At 42.6% G+C, this 21,680-nt stretch overlaps 1 protein-coding gene across 4 annotated transcripts in view; it reads right to left on the bottom strand.

Annotated features, from left to right (window-relative positions):
* Ccdc83 (coiled-coil domain containing 83) overlaps nucleotides 1-17,585 on the bottom strand; it is a 47,466-nt gene extending 29,881 nt beyond the window's left edge. Inside the window, exons 1-4 of one of the 4 annotated variants that reach the window (XM_037197498.1) lie at nucleotides 17,478-17,585; nucleotides 13,001-13,168; nucleotides 9,982-10,104; nucleotides 2,344-2,428 (exon numbers count right to left, since the gene is read on the bottom strand). In XM_037197498.1, the coding sequence (XP_037053393.1) occupies nucleotides 2,344-2,428; nucleotides 9,982-10,076 (180 nt within the window). In that variant the 5' untranslated portion in view covers nucleotides 10,077-10,104; nucleotides 13,001-13,168; nucleotides 17,478-17,585. Of the gene's footprint in view, nucleotides 1-2,343; nucleotides 2,429-9,981; nucleotides 10,105-13,000; nucleotides 13,169-17,213; nucleotides 17,404-17,477 lie in introns of those variants that run through there. The other 3 variants (XM_037197500.1, XM_037197496.1, XM_037197493.1) reach the window with 3 other exon arrangements.
* Nucleotides 17,586-21,680: the final 4,095 nt, after the last annotated feature.

The raw sequence follows: 21,680 nt of genomic DNA, 5'->3' as shown, positions 1-21,680 counted from the left end.
TGCTGTTCTGGAAACTCTATTGTTCTTTGCTCTCATCACAAACGACCCTACTTCGTTCTCTTCTTCTAGGATAATGGTTATTCACCATTCCAGACTTTATGCTGAAAATAAAAGCCATGTTTTTTTTTTTTTTTTTTTTTTTTTTTTTTTTTTTTTTTTTTTTTTCGAGACAGGGTGTCTCTGTGTAGCTTTGCACCTTTCCTGGAACTCGCTTTGTAGACCAGGCTGGCCTCGAACTCACAGAGATCCGCCTGCCTCTGCCTCCCAAGTGCTGGGATTAAAGGTGTGCGCCACCACCACCTGGCTGACCATGTTATTCTTTGTGGGTGTCTGATCCACACTTCTGAGATGTATATCTAACTGACTTAAAGTTTATTCTTGCCATTGTCTTACTGTGCATTTCAAGGAATCAAAAAAAAAAAAAAAAAAAAAAAAAAAAACAACAAAAACGAGATAATGAACCACACACTAACCTGCCCTACCTGCCCTACAGTAATTACCAATGTGAGTCTTTTATGTTGCAGTCAGTGGTACCAGGAAATGACTTGAATTCATGAGAAAACACAGGAGTGGCAATATAAACAACTGCACAGGTAAATCTGAAAGTTACATAATTATACTTTTTGAAATTACTTTATTTTAAAAACTATGTAGTGTTACAATAAAGATAGACCTACATTTCATTACCAACCAATCAATCACAATTTATAAAGTGTGTTTTGTATGATAGTACATCTGAAGAGGGAGGGAGAGCATAGAGCAACCTCTTTGTATGTTATTGAGATTGAGTTGGTATTAATTTTAACTAGATTACTATGAACTGGGATGCTAAATAGAATCCTCAAGAAAGTCACTAAGAAAACAACAAAATAATAGTTAAAAGGGTACACTAGAAAATGTGTAACACAAAAGTTGGTAATGGGAGAAGAAAAGTAAAGAAGAACCTGAGACAGGAAACAAAGAGCAAACGGTGGGTGTGGTGGCACACGCCTGTAACCCCAATACTTGGAGGGTGAAGGGAGGAAAGCGGTTTCTCAGTCCTGACCATCCTGACATAGGAGGACAGGTACTGACCAGTGGAGAGTGTGCACTAACTAGCCCCTTTGAAGGCAGCCCATCTTCCTTCATGCATGGGATCACACAGTGTGGGACCTCAGATAGATTGGCAAGGCGTCTTTTCACGCTCACTATCCACCTGCGCCCGTTTTAATCCTTGCTACAAGTACTGACCACTGTAACGACATCAGAGTCATGGGCATACTGCCAGGAGCTTGTCAAGTTCCACAGATCAGTGTGGTTTGGACAGGAGCTCTCATTTTATGAGAGGGAAACTGAGGCTGATGCCAGATTTTGCCAGAAAGATGCCACCAGAAGGTCATACAGTCAGGATGCAAACTCAGGACTCTGACTCCAGCGTCCATTAAAATGTAAAGATACGGCCTTTAAAAACAAAACTTCAGCCAGGTGTGGTGCACATGTATAATGCTAACATTCAGAAGGCTGGGGCAGGAGAACCATGAGTTCAAGGCCAGGCTGGGCGGTATAGTGAGATTTTGTATGGGGTGTGTGTATGTGTGTGGGTGGCGGTTAAACAAAAAGCCAAATAAGACAATTAACTGTGGAAGTTTCCAGACCATACAAAGTCAATCAGTGAAGGAGGTGTGTCTTGTTTCTCCTTGTGGCTGTGATGTCCGGGGGCACAACTTGGGTTCATTATCATTTTCCGCTTACAGATATTATTATTTCTGTTGTTATGGACACAGCCAGCATCCTTTTGTTATTCATATTAATCTTATTTTTAAACAGTTTAATTGCCATGTATGTATGTATGTGTACGGATGCATGCCACGGAGCTTATGTAGAGATCAGAGGACCATTTGTAAGTCTGTCTGTCCACCATGTGGCTTCTGTGGAACAAACCTGGATTGACAAACTTGGTAGCAGGTGCTTTTACCTACTGACTGAGCTGGTGACCCTCAAACTGACTTTTACAGAATAATCTTTAAGTATCCCATTAGTGATTTTAACAGTTGGGATTATTATTGTTCTAAATGCATTTACATGTGCACACTCTGGGAAAAGCTGAAACTAAGACTCAGAGATGGAAAAGAGAGAAGTGGTGTTTTACAGCTTGGATAAACAAGGACTCCAAAGGTAAATGTGATTTCTAGGGTGTCTGTCCTCATGATCTAAGGAACATGATTGAACTGACTCCCATTGGCATCCTCGATACCATGGGAACAGTAGTACCTGCTTGCCTCACATGCAAGACATTCCATCATGACTTACCATGGTTCAGGCATACATGCTCAGTGCCTGCCTACCGTCCAAAATGACACTCACCCTGTCTTGGTACCTTTGGTTCCTGTCCCTCAGCTTCTTGATCTGAAACATGATTCGTTCCACTGCATTCTCCTTTATCTCACGACTGAGAAAAAACGAAGATGTGTGGGTTAGTTCCCTCGGGGAAAGGTAATGAAGCTACATTTTAATTTTAAACTAAATTACCAAATACCTTCAAAAACTGATTTAGGGATAAGACTCTCCTCTATGAGATTTTGTCAGGCTTTTGTTTGTTTGTTTTTGAGATGGGGATCTCACTATGTAACCCTGACTGACCTTGGACTCGCTGTGTAGACCATGTTGGCCTTGAACTCGGAGAGATCTTGCCTCTGGCTCCTGAGTACTGGGATCTAAATAGAGCTAGTGTTTTTCACCTGTTTAATTCATTAAAATATATATTGGGTGAATATTAAGCTTTTAAAAGAAGCATTCCTGTTTTTATTTCATAGATGTAATTTATGTTTTAATTCTCTATAATCCAGCTTAAAAAAGGCTTAGGAAAGAACACACAGAAAACATGCTTTCTAGATGTTCTCATCCAGAGATGCCTCTAGAATTCTAAAAGCATTCAGACAAAAAATAAAAGACTAAACAAGATTGTCTGAGGCAAACACATCTTGGACTACTAGGGTAACCTGGGCATGCCCACCAATTTATGCTTGTTACTGTGTGTTCTTCTCTAAGGATTAAAACTTCTCTGTCACAAATCATTTGTTTAGTACCCAATAAGTATTTGTTGACTACCTGTCCATGTGAAAAACAGAGTAGGAAGGCTCAGGTACAGGAAATCAGAGTCAATGGCTATTTGAAACGCTTGTGCATTCTGTATTTCTGGAAGAGAGTACATCTTGGAATTCTAAGCTTGAGACTGAAGTAGGCTATAGAAATCACTTCACCCAAATTCTCCGTTTTAGTTAAAAAATGAAGTACACAGCTTTACATCTTGCTTCTTATCATTTCTTGCCTCTTTGGTCGCAGGCAAAGCAAATCTCAGGACTAAAATCTCAAGCTGTCAGATAAAGAAAGCCACACCCAGTTCTATGTATTATTATGGGGAATAAAATAAGAAATCACACATGAAGGATGCATTCAGTGAGTGCTCATAAATTCTTGTTGAATCTGCCATGCTATCGGCACTTTCTCCAAAATCTCATTTATTTTTATGACCTTGTATACCTTAGGAGAGAGGAAACTAAGGCTCCTTCCCTCCACAAGATGAGAAAATGAGAAACAAAGGTAGCAAATCACACAGTGGCCCTCCACAAAAAGACACCAATTTGAGTACCGAGAATGCCGATTTAGCCCTGCCTCGCCATTGTCTGCATAGTGCACACAACCGCTTTGGCCTTAGCTAACTCTTCTATAAAAAAGATTAGCAGTGGTAAGATGCCCACTGACAAGCCAAGAATGACAGCCTCAGTTTGATCCTGAGACCACAATCACATGCTTGCACACACACACACACACACACACACACACACACACACACACACACAAGCTAAATGAATGTCTAAAAAAGATCAAAGGAGATGAGCCCCATAGCTCATCAGTTTCAAACCGCCACCATTTCTGCTCCCCCCTCTTCCCCTTCATGCCACCACAGATTCAATGGCTTCCACTTGGCTCCGCGCTGCTTTGGGAATTACAGAGATGGTTTAGAGCAAGGCCTTCATGACTCTTGTCTTCAGGGAGTGCAGCTTACTAGTTATGGAGCAAATAAGCACACAAGCACTGTTTACACATTGGGATGAAGACTATGTGGGACTGTGAGACAGAGTAAATGGAAGGGCTGCCTTCTACCCAAGAGGGGGGAAAAGCCTCAGGCTAAGTAAGGCTTTTACTTCTGATAAAAGAAGTCATTTCTCCCCATCTCTTGTCTCCTGGTGTACATGTGTGCGTGTGCATGTGTGTGTGTGTGTGTCGGGGGGAGTTAGCAACAGAAACCAGGACCTCATTCATATTATACAAATGTTCTACCACTGAGCTATATTCCCAGCTTTCTAGCTCTCATTTTTATGGATTAAAAAATGAAAATATTATGAGTAAAAGTTATCTGAACTGTGCAGGCTACTTGCACAATTTTTGTAATATGGGAATAGACAGATCTTAAGTATGTTGTCTCCACTGGTTGAGACTGAGTCTTTGATGAACTTGAATAGAGTGACTCCATGGCCACAGCTAAGAACCTTCCTTGGTGATGACTGAACAGTCAGTGGGCAGACTAGAAACCACATCCACCCCAAGGCAGGTCCTGCATAAGATATACATAGACCAAAAACGTTCTTTGTTCATTTGAAATTCTAATTTAATTACTCAGCTTGTATTTTCATTTGTTAGAGCTGAAAAAGCCTACAGTTTTTATTCTGAGCATTTAGGAGCAAAGGGTGGAGGACTTGGTATCCTGCTCATCCTGCAGTGAGCAATGTTGATGACTGATTATTAGCCACAGTTCTTAGAGAATTCCAAGTTGTTTTCTGCTTCCCTGGCCCCCTTGTATAGGTCATGGCAATTGCAGGTCTAACTTTGACTTTCCTTGCCTCTCTGAAGAGGTGGGTTTACCGGGAAGCGTTAAAAGTTAACTGCAGAACCCCACACTCTTGGCTGTTAGGTGGAATTGTCTTCGTTTTTTTTAATTCTTTTCATTTTTATATCTCTCCCACCAATGCCTTAGCATCTTATATATCATGCTGAGGGCCGAAGTAGCTAGGATGATAAACCCATACATATTACAGTGATTTGTTTTTTCAAGGCAGGGTTTCTTTGTGTAGCTGTGGCTGTCCTGGAACTTGCTCTGTAGATGAGGCTGGCTTGAACTCAGAGATCCATCTGCCTCTCCTCCAGAGTGCTGGGACTAAAGGCATACGCCACCATGTCTGGCTTTTAAGTGATCTTAAAAAGGCTCAGTTTGACTACAAAGCATAGTGGTATTATGTGCCATCTCCCTCCCATGTAGTTAAATGTTACAAGTATACAGATTTTTCCCTTCCTTGAAAAAAAATCTTAAAAAAGATTTATTTATTTGTCTTTTATGCATATGGGTATTTTGCCTGCATGCATGTCTGTGCACCACTTGTGGACCTGATGTCTGTGGAGGTCAGGAGGGCTCTGCTCCCCTGGAACTGGGGTTACAGATGGTTGTGAGCCACCATATGCATGCTAGGAATAAAACCCAGTTCTCTGGGAAAACAGCAAATGTCCTTAACCTCCACAGTCATCTCTCCAGTCCTAAGAAACATACATTTTTAAAGTACAAGTAGTTTTATTCTATATTTCATCCAGAGTGTATTTAAAAATTAGTGTGTCAAAATGAAGAGTTTGAAACATCATTTTATTAATCTAACAAATCAGAATTTCAAAATGTTCTATACTTTTCTATATATTTTTTAAAATTCATAATCATACAATCATACCCAAACCTATCCAGCTACTTTCATTGTAGAAAACCAAGGAAAAAGTGTAAGGGAGGAAATAAAAACTATCACTAGAAACCATCACTTCTTGGCATCTTCAGTATCTGCTCTTCAAAAAGTCACATTCCAGGGAAGCTAGGGCCCTATCATCGTTTTGTGACAGAGTTCCTATGTGCATGGGACTGCCTGATCCAGGGCTGAGGTAGGTAGCCTCTGCTTTTCCTGTGTATGCTCACCAGTGGGCGAGAAAGCACCTGGTTCGTTGCAGGCATTTCAACACTCAGTTGAGCGCTTTACATTTCTATTCCTGTATTGATAGGCAAAGTGGTATCTTAGTTTTAACTTCATGGTGTGATTTTGCACCCGAATAAGACTCAACAGTGGTTATTACTCAAGGAAGAAGCGCTGAGTTTACACTAAGTACCAGCCGTGCTGGGTGTTGCAGAGACAGAAGATTCAGTGTTCAGAATTTGTTGAAGAAGAACCAAGCGGAAACCACTTTCCAGTGTTTGCCTTCATCTCAGCTCTAAGTGTTTAAACTACCTGCTCCACATAAAAACAAACCCACAAACCACCCATTCAAATAATCTTTGGTTTCAAAAATCTTTTTTTTTCCTTTTCTTTTCTTTTACATATCAGCCATGGGTTCCCCTGTTCTCCCCCATTCCACCCCCTTCCCTTGCCCCTAGCCCACCCCCCATTCCCACCTCCTCCAGGGCAAAGCCTCCCCCAAGGACTGTGATCAACCTGGTAGACTCAGTCCAGGCAGGTCCAGTCCCCTCCTCCCAGACTGAGCCAAGTGTCCCTGCATAAGCTCCAGGGTTCAAACAGCCAACTCATGCAATGAGCACAGGACTTGGTCCCACTGCCTAGTTGCCTCCCAAACAGATCAAGTCAATCAACTGTTTCACCTATTCAGAGGGCCTGATCCAGCTGGGGGGCCCTCAGCCTTTGGTTCATAGTTCATGTGTTTCCATTCATTTGGCTATTTTTTTCAATAATTGAGTAAAACCGAAATTTATTATAAGCCACAGTCGTCCTAGGGACCTCCATGCTATATATATAGCCTCCATGGTTCTATGGGTTGTGGTCTGATTGTTCTTTATTTTATATCTAGAATCCACTTATGAGTGAGTACATACCATGACTGTCTTTCTGGGATTGGGTTACCTCACTCAGGATGATTTTTTCTAGTTCCATCCATTTGCCTGCAAATTTCATGCTTTCATTGTTTTTCTCTGCTGAGTAGTACTCCATTGTATATATGTACCACATTTTTTTCATCCATTCTTCCATTGACGGGCATCTAGGTTGTTTCCAGGTTCTGGCTCTTACAAATAGTGCTGCTATGAACATAGCTGAGCATGTATCTTTATGGTATGAATCAGCATTCCTTGGGTATATGCCCAAGAGTGGGATGGCTGGGTCTTGAGGTAGTTCGATTCCTAATTTTCTGAGAAACCGCCATACTGATTTCCACAGTGGTTGTACAAGTTTACATTCCCACCAACAGTGGAGGAGTGTTCCCTTTGCTCCACATCCTCTCCAACATTGACTGTCATTGGTGTTTTTGATTGTAGCCATTCTGACAGGTGTAAGGTGGTATCTCAGAGTCATTTTGATTTGCATTTCTCTGATGATTAAGGATGTTGAGCATTTCTTTAAATGTCTTTCAGCCATTTGTGATTCTTGTTTTGTGAATTCTCTGTTTAGCTCTTTAGCCCATTTTTTAATTGGACTGTTCAGTATTTTGATGTCTAGTTTCTTTGGTTTCAAAATCTTTATTTGTATTTTCTGTTTTTTAAATCTACAACTATATACACACTCATTTCTCTATCTGTATCTATACCCGATGTAGGAAAACTAGGTATAAAGGAGAAAATAAGACTCGTTACTCAGAGCTGACAGCTACACAGACTTAGCATAGACACTAAGAATCCTTTCTACACACACAACCACAAAATCTCATGGGCTCGCTTTCTTTGGATGACATTTTGGAAGTCCAGCTGCTCAGAAACCATGAATCACTATCTACTATGTGCTTACCGCCTTATGATGACATGGGGCAGGATGAGAAATACAAGATGCTGCCCGGGCAGTTCTTCCTTAGATGCTGACAAAAGTTCTGTTACAGGGAACACCCAGAATAAGTAAACGGTCATCAGCGGAACATAAGCCAGCAGGCGTTTGGCTGTTATAGTCCATGGGATTATTTATTTCATTTTTAACAAATTACAAAGAACACAGGCATGGGAATAGTCACGTATTGTCTATCACAAGCTCGTGAAACACTTCTAGCATTGGCCTCTGTGTAAACCTCTGTGAAAGAGGAAAAAGACTGGCCTCTGCTGACCCCAGCAAGAGAGAGCCGTAACTGGATGTCATCCCAAGACCACAGAGCATGTGAGAACCAGGCTGTGCTCACAGAGCCCAACTTTTGTACACTGCTTAAAGGAGAAGAAAGAGCTCAGTTACAATCAGAAATGCATGCGGTGATGCCTTGTCATTACTTAGGGGTACCTCGAGGAATGGGTGTAACAGCTCTTCCCGGGGGCTGTCTTTGTTAGAATTCTGACCCTTTACTCTCTGCCCTCTAAACAGAATGTGAACACAGATGGGAGTTTCTGTAGCAGAAGAGGAATTTTCCCTGATTATTGATAAGATAATTTTCTTTGTACAGACTTAGTCACCAGCATCACAGCCCCCGTCCCCCACTTTCAACCTTAGATCCCTCCAGTAAATGGTTCCCTTTCCTAATCTCAGTGTTCTGCTTGCACTGGCCCTTACTCCACTGGAGTCTGCCATTTCCTGAAAATGAATGCCTTTTCACATCCTGGTGTCTTTTCCATAAGCCACATTCTTCCACTCTCTCCACAGCTGTCTTCTTCCAGAGAGAAACTCACATGGTTTTTCCAAACCCTCTGACTAGGTCAAGTCCTTTTCTCCCTCTCTACATGTCTCTGCCATGCTTCATCACAGCAGGGATCATGTGGTCCTGCTCACTGCTGTACTCTGGGCCCAGCACTTGTCATATATGAGAAATAGGCAAATAGTTGTTGAATGAAAATATGAATGATTTCATTTTTATTTGGAAATTTACTAACACGTTTCCATGAATTCCCTAAAAATTACACATTAGAACACCTATCCAGTGCCAAACTTGACAGTCACAAGCTCTCAAGAAGCTATTTGTTGAAATAAAACATCTCCACCTCCTGGGAGTGAGACATTATGAAGTGCTCTCATTATTAAAAATAATTCTTAAGCCAGGAGTTGTGGCACATGCCTATGTAGTTGGAGTTTTCTCCAGTCCCACTCAGACCCAAGTGAACACACAGAGACTTATATTACTTATAAACTAACTGTATGGCCTTGGCAGGCTTCTTGCTAGCTAGATCTTACATCTTAAATTAACCCATTTCTATTAATCTATAAGTTGCCACGTGGCTAATGGCTTACTGGTACTTTACATCTTCCTTCTCATGGCAGTGGCTGGCAGCATCTCCTGACTCAGCCTTTCTGTTCCCAGAATTCTCCTCTCTCTTTGTCTTGCCTATACTTCCTGTCTGGCTACTGGCCAATCAGCACTTTATTAACCAATCAGAGCAACACATTCACAGCATACAGATATGCACAGCATGCCTATAATTCCAGAACTTAAGAGACTGAGATAGGAAGATTATCATTGAAGCAGGAAGATTGTCCCAAGTTCAAGGTCAGAGATTCCACCTCAAAAGAAAAAACCAAGGTAGTGAGTGACTGAGGAAAGACAGTCAAGGTCGTCATCTTGCACACCCACCTACCCACCCACACACACACACACACACACACACACATACACACCTTTAAATTGCTTGGATTTGATGAGTAGTTATTTAGAAATAAGACAAGCTGGAATATCTAAGAAATAGAAAAGCAAATAAAGAGAAATGCCTTCTCCATCTCTCAGTTTACACTAACTATTCCACAGTGTATTTTGAGTAAGCCAGCAAGCTGCTGTTCATGTAGCAAAGAACACACTACCATGAAGGGAGTCAAAAGCACACCAAGAAGAACTGTTTCCCTGATCCTGCCTGGCATCTGCCCACAGATCTGCAGTGTGATGTCTCAAATCCATTTCAGTGTTCTTGGCAGTGCTCGACTCCATCACTCCCATGCACAGTTACTTAAGTCTTAACAATGACTCTGTCGGCATGGGGCAGTTTTCAGATTCAGAATATAGACTTACTGGTAGTCCAGAAGTGCTTCGCTGGTAGGCAGCTTCGTGTCTTTGGATGGTCCATCTTGCGCATCTTTTTTATTTCCTTTTGCCGAGCTGTCCATGGTTCTGGTTGGCCACTAAGAAATCTACCTGAAGAGCAAACAGACATAAGAAAAGTGAGTCAGCTCCGTGTTGGCGGCTCTACTTGTGCCAACCCTGGAAAACCACCACTGGGGCTTAAGATGGCAACTCTGTCCTCGGTGCTTCTTGTCCCCAGATCTAGCACCATCCACAAGGCTGGAGCACCCTCAAGCAGCGTTGCCCATCGTTCTTCCTAATGACCAAAGGCCTGAGTCTCTTGAGCTCTTTATTTCTACACAGTGTTTGGCAATGTGCACTGTGTTTAGCAGCAGCTCAATAAATGTCTATTTTTAAAAAAGTCCCACAAAGGGGTTGAAAGATTGTAAGAGCCTGGGGTCAGGGGAACTGGGACAAAATAGTGTCTTCTGGACAAGGCAGGCCCAATGCAGGAACCACGGTAGACGTGGATGCCTGCAAAGGTCAAGCTGGCCAGCATTCTAGCATGGGTGGTGTAGATACTCATGACCTCTCACCCCAGCTGAGGAGCTATGGACAGTTAATGCCTGCTAGGGGAGGTTCTCAGAGATGTGCTAGTGATGGCTCTACATGCATGCATATATGGACCACACAAATTGGACTCAGTAGATTATAAGAAAAAAGAGAGGACATTGAAATTGGGGGGTGGGAGTGGGAGGGCAGGGGTGGACTAGGGAGAAGTTGTGAGTAAAATATGATCAAAACACATTGTATGGACTATATGCAAAGGATACAAAAATATATTTAAAAGAAGATTTTGTTCTTTTTTAAGATTCAAGATGCAAGAACTTGAAAGAATTGTGTTTGGCTAGGGTTGTCGTCCTACAAATCACAAATAAAAGCACACTTTGAAATTTTTTAAATGCCTAAGAGAGTTACAAATGCAAATAACTATAATGATGCTGCTTCATTAACTTTTCATAAGCTATAAATTACCTTTATGTGAAATAATTAAATTATTAATAACATATTTTTCTTTATTTGTTGTCTCATATATTACACCCTAACCACAATTTCCCCTTTCTCCTCTCCTCCCAGTCCCTCCTCTCCACCTCCCTTCTCCTCCAGATCCTCTCCTCCTTCATTTCCCTTCAGAAAACAGCAGGCTTCCCAGGGATATCAACCAAACATGGCATAACAAGTTACAGTAAGACTAGGCACATCCCCTCATGTTAAGGCTGGACAAGGCAACCCAGGAGGAAGAAAAGGGTCCCAAAAGCAGGCAAAAGAGTCAGAGATAGTCCCCACTCACACTTTATGTGAAATAATTAAATTATTGATAATGTTTTTAAAAAGGAAAACAAGACCCACTACTGGCCAATGTTGGAATGAAGCAGGATACTTCACAGGCTTGACTTAGGTACCAAAGCACACTTTTTAGAATATAGATTTCCCTAGAAGATTTTTTTTTATTCTAATTTCCACTGCTCTCCTAAGATCAAGGGCCCATCCTTGTTATCAATGCATTTGTAGTTTGCTATGGTGGGAGACACCATGAGAATTGTCTAAGTGACTCTTTACAGTGAGCCTGTGATAATTCTTGGGGATTACTCTTTCTCTCCCATTAACAGACACAACAATTCTCATTGAATAAATGCTCGGCAGGCGGAACCATCAGGCAGACATATGTTTTAACCCTAGACCCTGTAACATCCTTTTTGTGTGATCTTCAGAAAGTTGCTATTTTTGCACTTCCAATTCCTCATCTCTCGAGCAGTTGAGAATGATGGCGACCTTATTTTAAGGGCTGTGGGGAGCTAGGTAATCGAATATGTAAAGTATTTGCATAGTGTCTCACATATAGGAAACTTAATAAGCCATATGTGTCTCTTCAATTACAGATATACATTGTCTTTCTTTAAATTGCAGGCAACTAACTGGGCAGCAGAAGGGGGTCTGTGTGCTCTAGATTCCAGGCCACAGGGCTCACGATGGCTTGGCTTCACCAATGCCTTGGATCACAAATTGGCAGTCTATAAATCTCTATGGGTCATCTAGATCTCCGCTCTCTAAAATGGAAACATGCTTTTCTCTATAGACTTGCTGCTCATGACCCAGACTTCCAGCAATACTTCCTTTGTATCTGAGAATTTTCTAGATAAGTATACATCCAAGCAAAAAAGATTTATTAACGTAAGTGTCCTTTTTTGTTTCTTTTCCTTTTGAGACAAGGTCTCACTTTATAGACTTAGCTAGTCTGGAACCTGTGGGAATCCTCCTGCCTCAGCCTTTTGGGTGATGAGATTACAAGTGTAAGCAACACTCATCTTCTTAAATACGGCAATCATTTACAACAATTCAGTAAGCTCCACACCAAAAATTATACCAACATGGTTCACAAAAAAAAAATTATGAGCTAAGAAAAACCTGTTCTCTTTGTTTCCAATGCCATACTGAATTTTTATATTATTTTCTACTTTAGAATAAGAATTTTTATCTTTACACAAAAAGCATGCTAATGTTTCATTTTAAAATAGTAATTTACTATTTGATTCTTTTCTTACTCTACTATATTTTATTTAAAAGTTGAGATAAACGCCAAGACTAATCTCTTTCTTTGTGAGTCATATGGAAAAGATCAAGCGCTGTGGTCCTTTCCAGCATTCCCCATCTGGTGCTGGAGAAAACACGACCTCATCTTGTTCAATTACCTCAGTTACATGGTTGTTATGTTTTTAACTCTCTGAATGCATAATTCTTTATTTAACTTCAGCTTACCACAAAGGATTTTAATAAAATATGAAGGAAAATGTCAAGCCACTAAAGCAGGAATGATTCATGCATAAACATACTGCATGTTGTCATTGCTTTGAGGACTTTCAAGAAAATTAGCAGGACAATTGGATTGCTAATGACAGTACTCCAAAAGGCACTTTTGCATTTGATGATGTCCTGCCAACAGTGGAGATATTCATAAACAGTCACTGACCTCTTGAGGATTTCTTCCTCAGTAAAGGGAAGAAGACTAGTCACAAAGGGAATGTTATCCCCAGGAAGGCTTCGTCCAGTATAATTCCTGACAAGTGAATAGCTAATGTTTTCGGTAACTGTGGACGTGTATTTAGTGCCCGTTTTGTGGATAGGATGCTACCTGGTCCTAAAGTGTACAACAGAGAAGAAGCAAGTTAGAAACTCAGAGTTACAGGGAGACAGACACTGCAGCAGACCTTATGCAAAACAAGGAGCCACCTGAGAGACACTACCGGAGTTATTCAAGGGCTGCTCTCCCTGATGGTCATCCAGGATGGGACGCCTCTCATGCATTCAAGTATGTGCGCTCTTGCTTGTCTGGTGGAGTTTGAATAGCCTGGCTCATAAAGACTCGGGTCTCTGGGCTCTCCTGAGCCTGGGGTTTCCTCTGTTACCGTTGTTTTTCTTGTCAGAAAGTGTTTGAAACAACATTCCCCCAAGTGCTTCTCAGTGAAAATGAAGTTTACGTAGTAAAAGCGGACATATGATAATCTTCTAACGGACTGCTATCCCACAATGTTTTGGCTTTGTAAAATCATGCATAGACACAGAACATATTCCTGTCTGCAAAGTCTCAGGGGTGGGGCTGAACACCTCGAGACACACTTCCTTTCATCATCATTCTGCCCTAACACCTTTCTGGACCTATGAAACGGCTCCTGATCTTGCCTGGCTAGTTTTCCATCAACATGGATTTGAAATGAAAGATTTCATTTCAAAATCCTAGTATTATTAGCAATGACAAAAGTTCTGAGTGAGAGTCCACTGGGAGAAAAAACATGTAATTAAAAGATATGGGTTAAATATGACAATTGTCATAATGTTCAATTTGCAAGGAAAGTGACAGGTAAGCAGAAATAACAGGTTTTCTTTTTCATTGTTGCGACTTACTTACATGGTTTCTTCTCCCTTCCATTTCCACTGCTAAATCTTACTGGTCCCCTCCTTTGGCTCTTTCCCTTCCAACAATGAATTTGCCAACGAGAATGATCTTATAGAAATGTACATTTCGTCACGGCACACCCCTTTCAATCTCCTTAATTAAAGGAGGAGGGGCTGTTTTAGAGAAAGTTCTGGCCCAGTCAGCAGTTGGCTCCAAACTTATATAAACTCAAAAACAGCAGAAGTAACAGTAGCAACAAGGCAGCGCTTCCTTCCAGGAGCCTTGCTAAACAAAGGGCAATTAAAAAGGCACAGAACTCATTATAACCTTGGTTCCAAGGCTATAAACACATTAAAAAATATCCATAATACTCATATAACTGTAGTTCACTTAATGCTGAAAAGCAATGCTTCAGCAAGCCCATGTCTTTGGAAATTCAAAAATATATGCTAACCTATAAGCCGGTTACACCCTGGATGTTCAACAAACACTGACGTGAATGAGTGGCCTGCAAACATGCATTGTTTACTTCCTTTACCAATGACCTTCCTTCATTGCTAACAATGTGTAGGCTCTAAATTTGTAAAGATTGTTTAAGTATCTTTTAAAAAAATTAGCATTTTGCATGGGTTTGCATGTATGGTGTGCACATGTGTTTGCATGTGTGTAGACATGTGTGTGGGAGTTTGTGCGTGTGTACTCGTGTGGAGGCTGGAGTTTGACAGTGCGGTGTCTTGTCCAGTTGCTCTCTGCCTTATATTTTGAGGCAGGGTCTCCCACTTGAGCTTACAGCTTGCTAACTCAGCCAGTCAGCTAGCCAGTGTGTTCTGGGGTCTGTCTCCCAGACACTGGGAACACAGGCAAGTCACCATGCCTGCCTACCCAACATTTATCTGGGTGCTGGGCACCTCAACCCTGCTCCTTATGATCACACAGCGAACATTTTACCCACCTCCCCACCTCCCCACCCAGCAAAAGTTTTTGGAGTTCACATGTTCACTTATGCCAGAAATACTTAGTGACATCAAAAGGTTTATTCTGACTCATCAAAATTTATTGTACAGAATTATAAATGCACTCTAGCATTAAAAAAAACCCAACAAATTACTTAGAAGTGGTAATATCATCTAAAAATTGCTTTAAAAAAAACTTCATACTGGGCTGGAGTTAAGAGCACAGGCTTCTCTTCCAGAGTTCAGTTCCCAGCAACCACATGGTAGCTCACAACCATCTGTAATTTGATCTGTTGCCCTCTTCTGGAATGTAGTCAGAACACAGTATACATAATAAATAAACAAATCTTTAAAAAAAAAAAAAAGGAAGTCCTATGATTGTCTACCATATGGATGAACTTTGAGGATTAAAACAAACAAACAAACAAAAAAACAAAAAACAAAAAACAAAAACCTCTCTCCATACCTCTTTTCATATAGATTATATGTACATAGTTACAAATATAGTGAAAATGCAAGTTTATCCAGTTTAGGAAAGTATCATTAAAACCATGTGTTCAGATCCAAGTAAAACATCTAGATGAATAACACGATCATGTATCTTTTGGTGGCTGATGTGGTATGTATTCTTTCCTTTCTTACCTCGCAGACAATCAAGTTCAGAGCCTCACCTGTGCCAAGCAAGCTCCCAGCTCCCCTCCCAGCATGCATTTTCCCAAATTCTTCTAGATCCCAAACCTCAGCATGATCTGATTCAGGATTCCTGGTAACAAAGGAGAGAACCCCACAATCCTATCTTCTCTAGTCAGCAGAACTACATTTTCCCCAGGGCCTCCTGTCCCTTGATTTTAATGTCACCCCAGAAAAAGAATATCAAATGAATAAAGAATATTTCATAAACATAAAAACATAACCAGGAAGAGAAAGGTATGAGGATGATGGAAACGCACGCACTGCTTTTGTGGTAGTGATCATAAGGGCATAAGCTGGGTCAGAGCTTGGAGTCTGGCACAAGGAGACCTGTGAGCAAGCATCATGCACTCTGGTGGATGTCCAGACTTACCGAAATCTTTTTGGCTTTCACAGAAATAAATCTTTCCCTTTCCTCCTCCTCTCCCCTCCTCCTATCCCTCCCCCTCCTCCTCCTCTTTCTCCTCCTCTCTTCCTCCTCCTCCTCCTCTTTTTTTTCTTAGACAGGGCATCCTTCCCTATCTCCTCACCATTTCTGCTCCTATCAAAAGGGGGTTATGGGGTAAAGAAGAGATTGAGGAGACAAGGTGCTTGTCTTGGAGTTAACTGTCAACTTGATACAACCTAGAGTTACCCAAGAGGGAGTCTCGTGGAGTGATTTAGTGTTATTTAGTTCATTGATGTAGGAGGGCCCAGCCCACTATGGATGGTATCATTCTCTTTGCAGGTAATTCTGGGCTATACAAAACCAAAAACAAACAAACAAACAAAAACTAGCTAAGCATAACCCTGTGAGCTAGTAAGCACTTTTCTCCATGGTTCTTGCCTTGACCTCCCCCTATGATGGACAGTAACCTGTAAGCTGAAATAAACCTTTTGCTCCCCTAATGAAGCTAGAACAGTGACATAAAAATCCAGGACATTCATTAAGTGAAGAAAGCATGTGTTCTCTTTTGAAGGCTGTTGTAGCCTCAGGGAAAGGAACTAAAACATATGAAATGCCTGTGAGAGTTAATATGCAAGCACACTGAACTCGGGGTGGGGTGGGGGTGGGGGCGGGGAGGACAGTCCTGCTGTGCTGGATCAGGACTGTCATTGAGAAAGGTCCCCAGCTGGGGAACACACTAGGAGAAGGAAGGTGACATGATGTGGGATCCCTGTTTCTCCACTAAGTGTTTCAACTTCAGGCCAGTTTCTGGCCCTGTCTGACTCCCAATGTCTTCCTCCATCCCCCCACCCCATCTCTTTTCAGAATTATTAAGACTCAAATGCTTTGAGGACATTGTGGAGCGTTAACTTGTCACACAAAAGGGAAGCATGGCCGCAGTCCTCTTTATTCTGCGAGGTTAAGATTCTAAGACATCAAGGGGGTTGCCGGATTCTCAGGATGGTACCAATCCCTAATAGTACCAATTGGGATGCTGTTTAACCCCATCCACCCCGCCCCTGCCCCATACCTACATACCCAAACCAAAACAGTATACATTAGTCAAAGAAGGGATGAACAGTAATACTGGAATAGAACAATGTCACACCCTCCGATCCCTGAAACTGCCCCTACTCGGATAAAGGGGGAACCTCTGTGCCAGAGGGCTGAGCATCTACTGAGTTAGCGACTGCATAAAGACACCCTGGAGGTTACAAACCTTCAAGTTTAGGACGGCCCAAACCAGGCTGGTATCCCTGTTTTCAATGTGAAAGAGGGGCTAGCTAGCCTAGGAGAACCGCTCTCAACAGTTCCTAACCGCCCAGGAACAACGTCCCGAGGGAAACACCAGAGGGCGCGACCCCAAGCCCATCTCGCGTCATTGCAAACCAACAGGAGTGGGGGTCGGGTGTAGTGGGGGAGGGTTGCTAGAGAGTCTTTGGGGACAGACTGGAAGAAGCAAGGACGTCAGCTTTCTCCCGACCTCCTCTCCAACGCTTTCGGGTGCGAATCCCGGGCTCCCGGCTGGTGGTTCTCACTCAAGTTCAAACAGCCCAAAGCACTCTCCAGTCCTCTTCTCCCGCCAACCCCCCCCAACCCCGCCCCGCCGCTGGTGCGTTCTCGGTTTCCAAAGCAACTGGCGTCCTCCCCCTACTCTCCCACCCCAGTTTAGGCACCAGCGGCGGTTCGCGCGCGCCCCCTGGCGGCCATATGAGGAAGAGCACGGGCGAGTGGCTGCAGAGGAATGATTCTTCCGTGATTTCCCCACAAGTCCGGGGGTGTGGGACGGGGCAGCGCTGCAGTGATGCAGGTGCTAGCGGGGGGCTCCTCCCTGGGCTTTTCTGTCTGCTTCTGTCAGGTTAGGTTTAACTCCGGCTAGAATGGCGGACACCTGGAGCAAGTGCTCACGGGGTAGCTTGAGGTACTGAAGTCTGATTCTGTCTTCCTTCTCCGTTTTCACAAAGCAATGTAGATCTAGTCACAAAGCAGTTTTCAAGGTAGGAAGCAAACCAAACCAATCCCCCACAGCACAGCATTGTAAGTTCCTTTTGTGCGAGGCAGTCTCTCTCAGCCTGACGCCAGTCTCTATAGCTGCCTCTTTCTTTTTCTCTCATTACATTCCAGGAATTATGTTTTTGGCCTGGGGAAGTCGGAAGCCAGGCTCCTCTCCTCTCTTCCAAGTGATCTAATTGACTTAAAAATAGATTAAAACATAGCTTATAATTAAAAAAAATTAATGCTGGGTAATTAGGGACCTATTGAAGGATGGGAACTGAGCGAGTTCGTGAAAAATAGCTGTTGGTTAAGTGGATTGTTCTCATCAGTAAAAAAATTATGCAGGGCAGGCACGGGAACACATACCTGTGTTCCCATCACCCTGAAAGGCTGAATCTGGAGGATGAAGAGTTTAAGGTCAGCCTGGGCTACACAGGAAGATCCTGTTGTAAAAACAAAACCATCCAAAAGAAACCAAAAGCCACCCAAAAATGAATAGCTTGAAATAATTAAAACTTCCCTTTTGTTCCAACAATGTTACACATTTTTCTGAGATTTACGTATCTGATAAAGACATTTTATTTATTTATTCATTCATTTTCTTGAGAGAGGTTCTCACTATACAGCTCTGCCTGCCTGGAACTTACTAGGAGGGCAGGCTGGCCCGGCGTTGGCAGAGATCTGCCTACCTCTCAGCCTCTGGAGTGCTAGGGTTAAAGGCCTCACCACCATGCCAGGCTGATAAGTATTATAGTTAGTCACTCTTCCCTAAGCTGACAACAACAGCTATAGTTACGGTAAACTTATTAAGTAGAGCGCGGATGTAGCCGACAAAGAGCTACTACCCCCCACCCCAAGGGCTTCCAACATGGAGTCTTTGAATTTCTGGAATCAGTCTGGATTCCTCCAGTGCTGTTGACCCCCTTCCCTCAGCGTTTCCTGTAAACCTTAGGCCAGCTTCTTGCAGGAGAGCCTGGGCCCACGATCAGAAACATACTTCATCCTCTCATTTACCCTCCGCTCAGTTCTTCTAACAGCGCCGTTTGCCAGTTGGTGGTCAAACAGAGAAGCCAGATAAAATCCATTTGCCCAGTTTCCTCATTTGACCTTGATTTTTTTTTTTTTTCCCGCTAGACTTGCCATGTTGAAAGATGTACAAGTTGAGGTGGGACACAGATGTGTGGGAGAAAAAGCCAGACACGCTGTTTTTTTGGCAAGACCACAGAGAACCTGTTTTGTATGAACAATTATTCAACACCTTAAAACATCTAAAAAAAATTCACACATTCGTTTGACAACATAAATTTTTAAGAACCGCGAGTGGATTTGCTGTTGCATTCTTCTCAGGATTTATTTTTATTTTATGGAAGGAATGTTTTGGCCTGCCCGCATGTCCGTGCACCACGTTCACGCGCCGGGTGCCCACATTGTCCAGAAGAGGGCATTGGATTTCCCGGAACTGGAGCTACCAACTGGAGGTTGAATCGGGTCCTCGGCAAGGGCAGCCAACGCTCTTAACCACAAGCCATCTCTCCAGACCCTGGCTGTCTTTTTTTAACATACTTTCTGGGACTTGATCTTCCACTCTGGCAGCAGGCAGACATGATGCTGGGGGGGGGGGGGTAGGGGCAAGGCTTACTTATTTTTCAGAATGTTGCCTGTCTTTTCCTCTGCAGGCTCAGGGATCGTATTACTATCTCTGTAGTTCCGAAGCTCTTCCTCTGTTTCTTCGTTTGGAACAGAGTCCACTTGTCTTCTTATCAAGAATCTTTTTTGTTGTTTGTCTTTTAAGACAGGGTTTCTCTGTGTATCCCTCACTGTCCTGGAACTCACTCTGTAGATCAGGCTGGCATCGAACTCATAGAGATCAGATTGCCTCTGCCTCCTCCTGAGTGCTGGGATTGAAGATTTGCGCCACCACTGCCCAGGCTAAGATTCTTTTACTTCACTTCATCATGTGGAGTTAGCTTCTAATCCACCACTTTGCCAACAAGTGCCCCACTGTGACCATTTTGGAAAGCAGCAATATGGTCATCCTTTATAACGACACATATAGTGTATGGAATGGTGACATCACTTCTACATATTTTCTTAGGAAAAATAAAAATAAGCATTCTTTGCTTCATTTCTAATAGCCTAAATCTGGAAACAACTCAGATACTTATCCACAGGTAACTATATAAACATCCACATAATAGAATACCACACAGCAGCGAAAATGGAGCAAACGAAACTATCAATACTTGCAATCACATGAACAATCCTAAGAAGTGTTTATCTAAGTGAAGAATCCAAGTAGGGTGTCAACTATCACATGAAATTCTAGAAATGACTGAAAGCCCACCAGTGGTTGCCTAGCACTGATGGGTGGGATATTAGTTACCTTTCTGTTGCTGTGAAGGAACCCCATGACCAAGGCAGCTTAAAGAAGAGTTTATTTGGGCTTACAGGTCCAGAGGGTTAGAGGCGGTGATGGTGGGGTGGCAGCAGGAACAGGAAGCTGAGGGCTCTCATCTTGAACCACAGAGAAAGCCAACTTGAAATGGTAAGTCTCACCTCCGGTGACATACTTCCTTTAACAAGGTCGCCCCCTGGAAACCTCCCAAACAGCCTGATTAACCGCCAGGTATTCAAATGCCCAAGACTATGAGGGACATTTTTTCATTCAAACTCTCAGTGGGTGAGGGGATTGAGCATGGAAGCGGGGAGGGTGAGGACTATTGAGGATGAAAGCAATTCTTTATATTTTGATTGTGGTGGTTGTCACAAGGGTGTATGCTTTTGTTAAAGCCAACTGATGTGTGTGTGTCTTATTGTACGGAAACTATACTTCAGTAAGGTTAATGTTTTTACAAACTAGAGTCAAATTCTTTGACCTATCCCCTCAAGAAATGGACCTTCTTCTATTCCTTCTCCCTGATTCTGGTTGTTTCCACTGAGAGTGTGCGGCAGAATGAATCTCAAACAATTCTGAGACCCGGCCATGGAAGATCATGCAAATTGCTCTGATTCTTTTGGGATACTTGCTCTGGAGGGAGTAAACTTTCAAACAATTCCATCTCTTATGGGATAGCCTTGCCAGAGAGTCTAAGTATAGGCACTATGAATAATCATTTGCTGATCATTCTGTGGGCTAGAAGCCACTTTCTAGCCCACAGAATGCCAGACACATGAGTAAAGTCACATTGGACCCTCCCCTCCAGCCTACTCATCAGCTAGGTGTTGCTGAAGTGATCTCAATTTATGCCATAAGGAAGAAGAGCTCACCGGTTAGGAACTATGGGATCAAGGAGGTGTAATAAGTCATTGTCTTAAACCATTTAGTTTTAATAGTGTATTAGTTACTTATTACTGTAGAGAACCACTCTGAACACAGTGATTCATTTACTGCCTCACAGTTTCTGTGAATGAGGAGTCTGGGAGCAGTTCCAGCTTAGCGTAGCTCATGGGGTCAGATATTGGGCAGATCTACATTGGCCTGGGGGCGAAGAGAGCTTTGGGTCTAGGTGGAGAACACAAGAATAAAGTTTCCGTACACTTAGAGAAGTCTAGAAGGGAGAGAGGCAAGCAGACTGCTGTGGAGAACCTGTCTCAAGAGCTGGGAGTAAGCCTCGAGGAATTATTAACTCAGTTTGGGGTGCTGGTTGGAGGGTCTGAGGCAGAGTGTGTGGATGATACAAAGACCCAGAGG

This window comes from Peromyscus leucopus, chromosome 1 (assembly GCF_004664715.2).
Source record: "Peromyscus leucopus breed LL Stock chromosome 1, UCI_PerLeu_2.1, whole genome shotgun sequence".
Classification (NCBI taxonomy): Eukaryota; Metazoa; Chordata; class Mammalia; order Rodentia; family Cricetidae; genus Peromyscus; species Peromyscus leucopus.
This window is presented reverse-complemented; position numbering and strand designations above follow the sequence as displayed.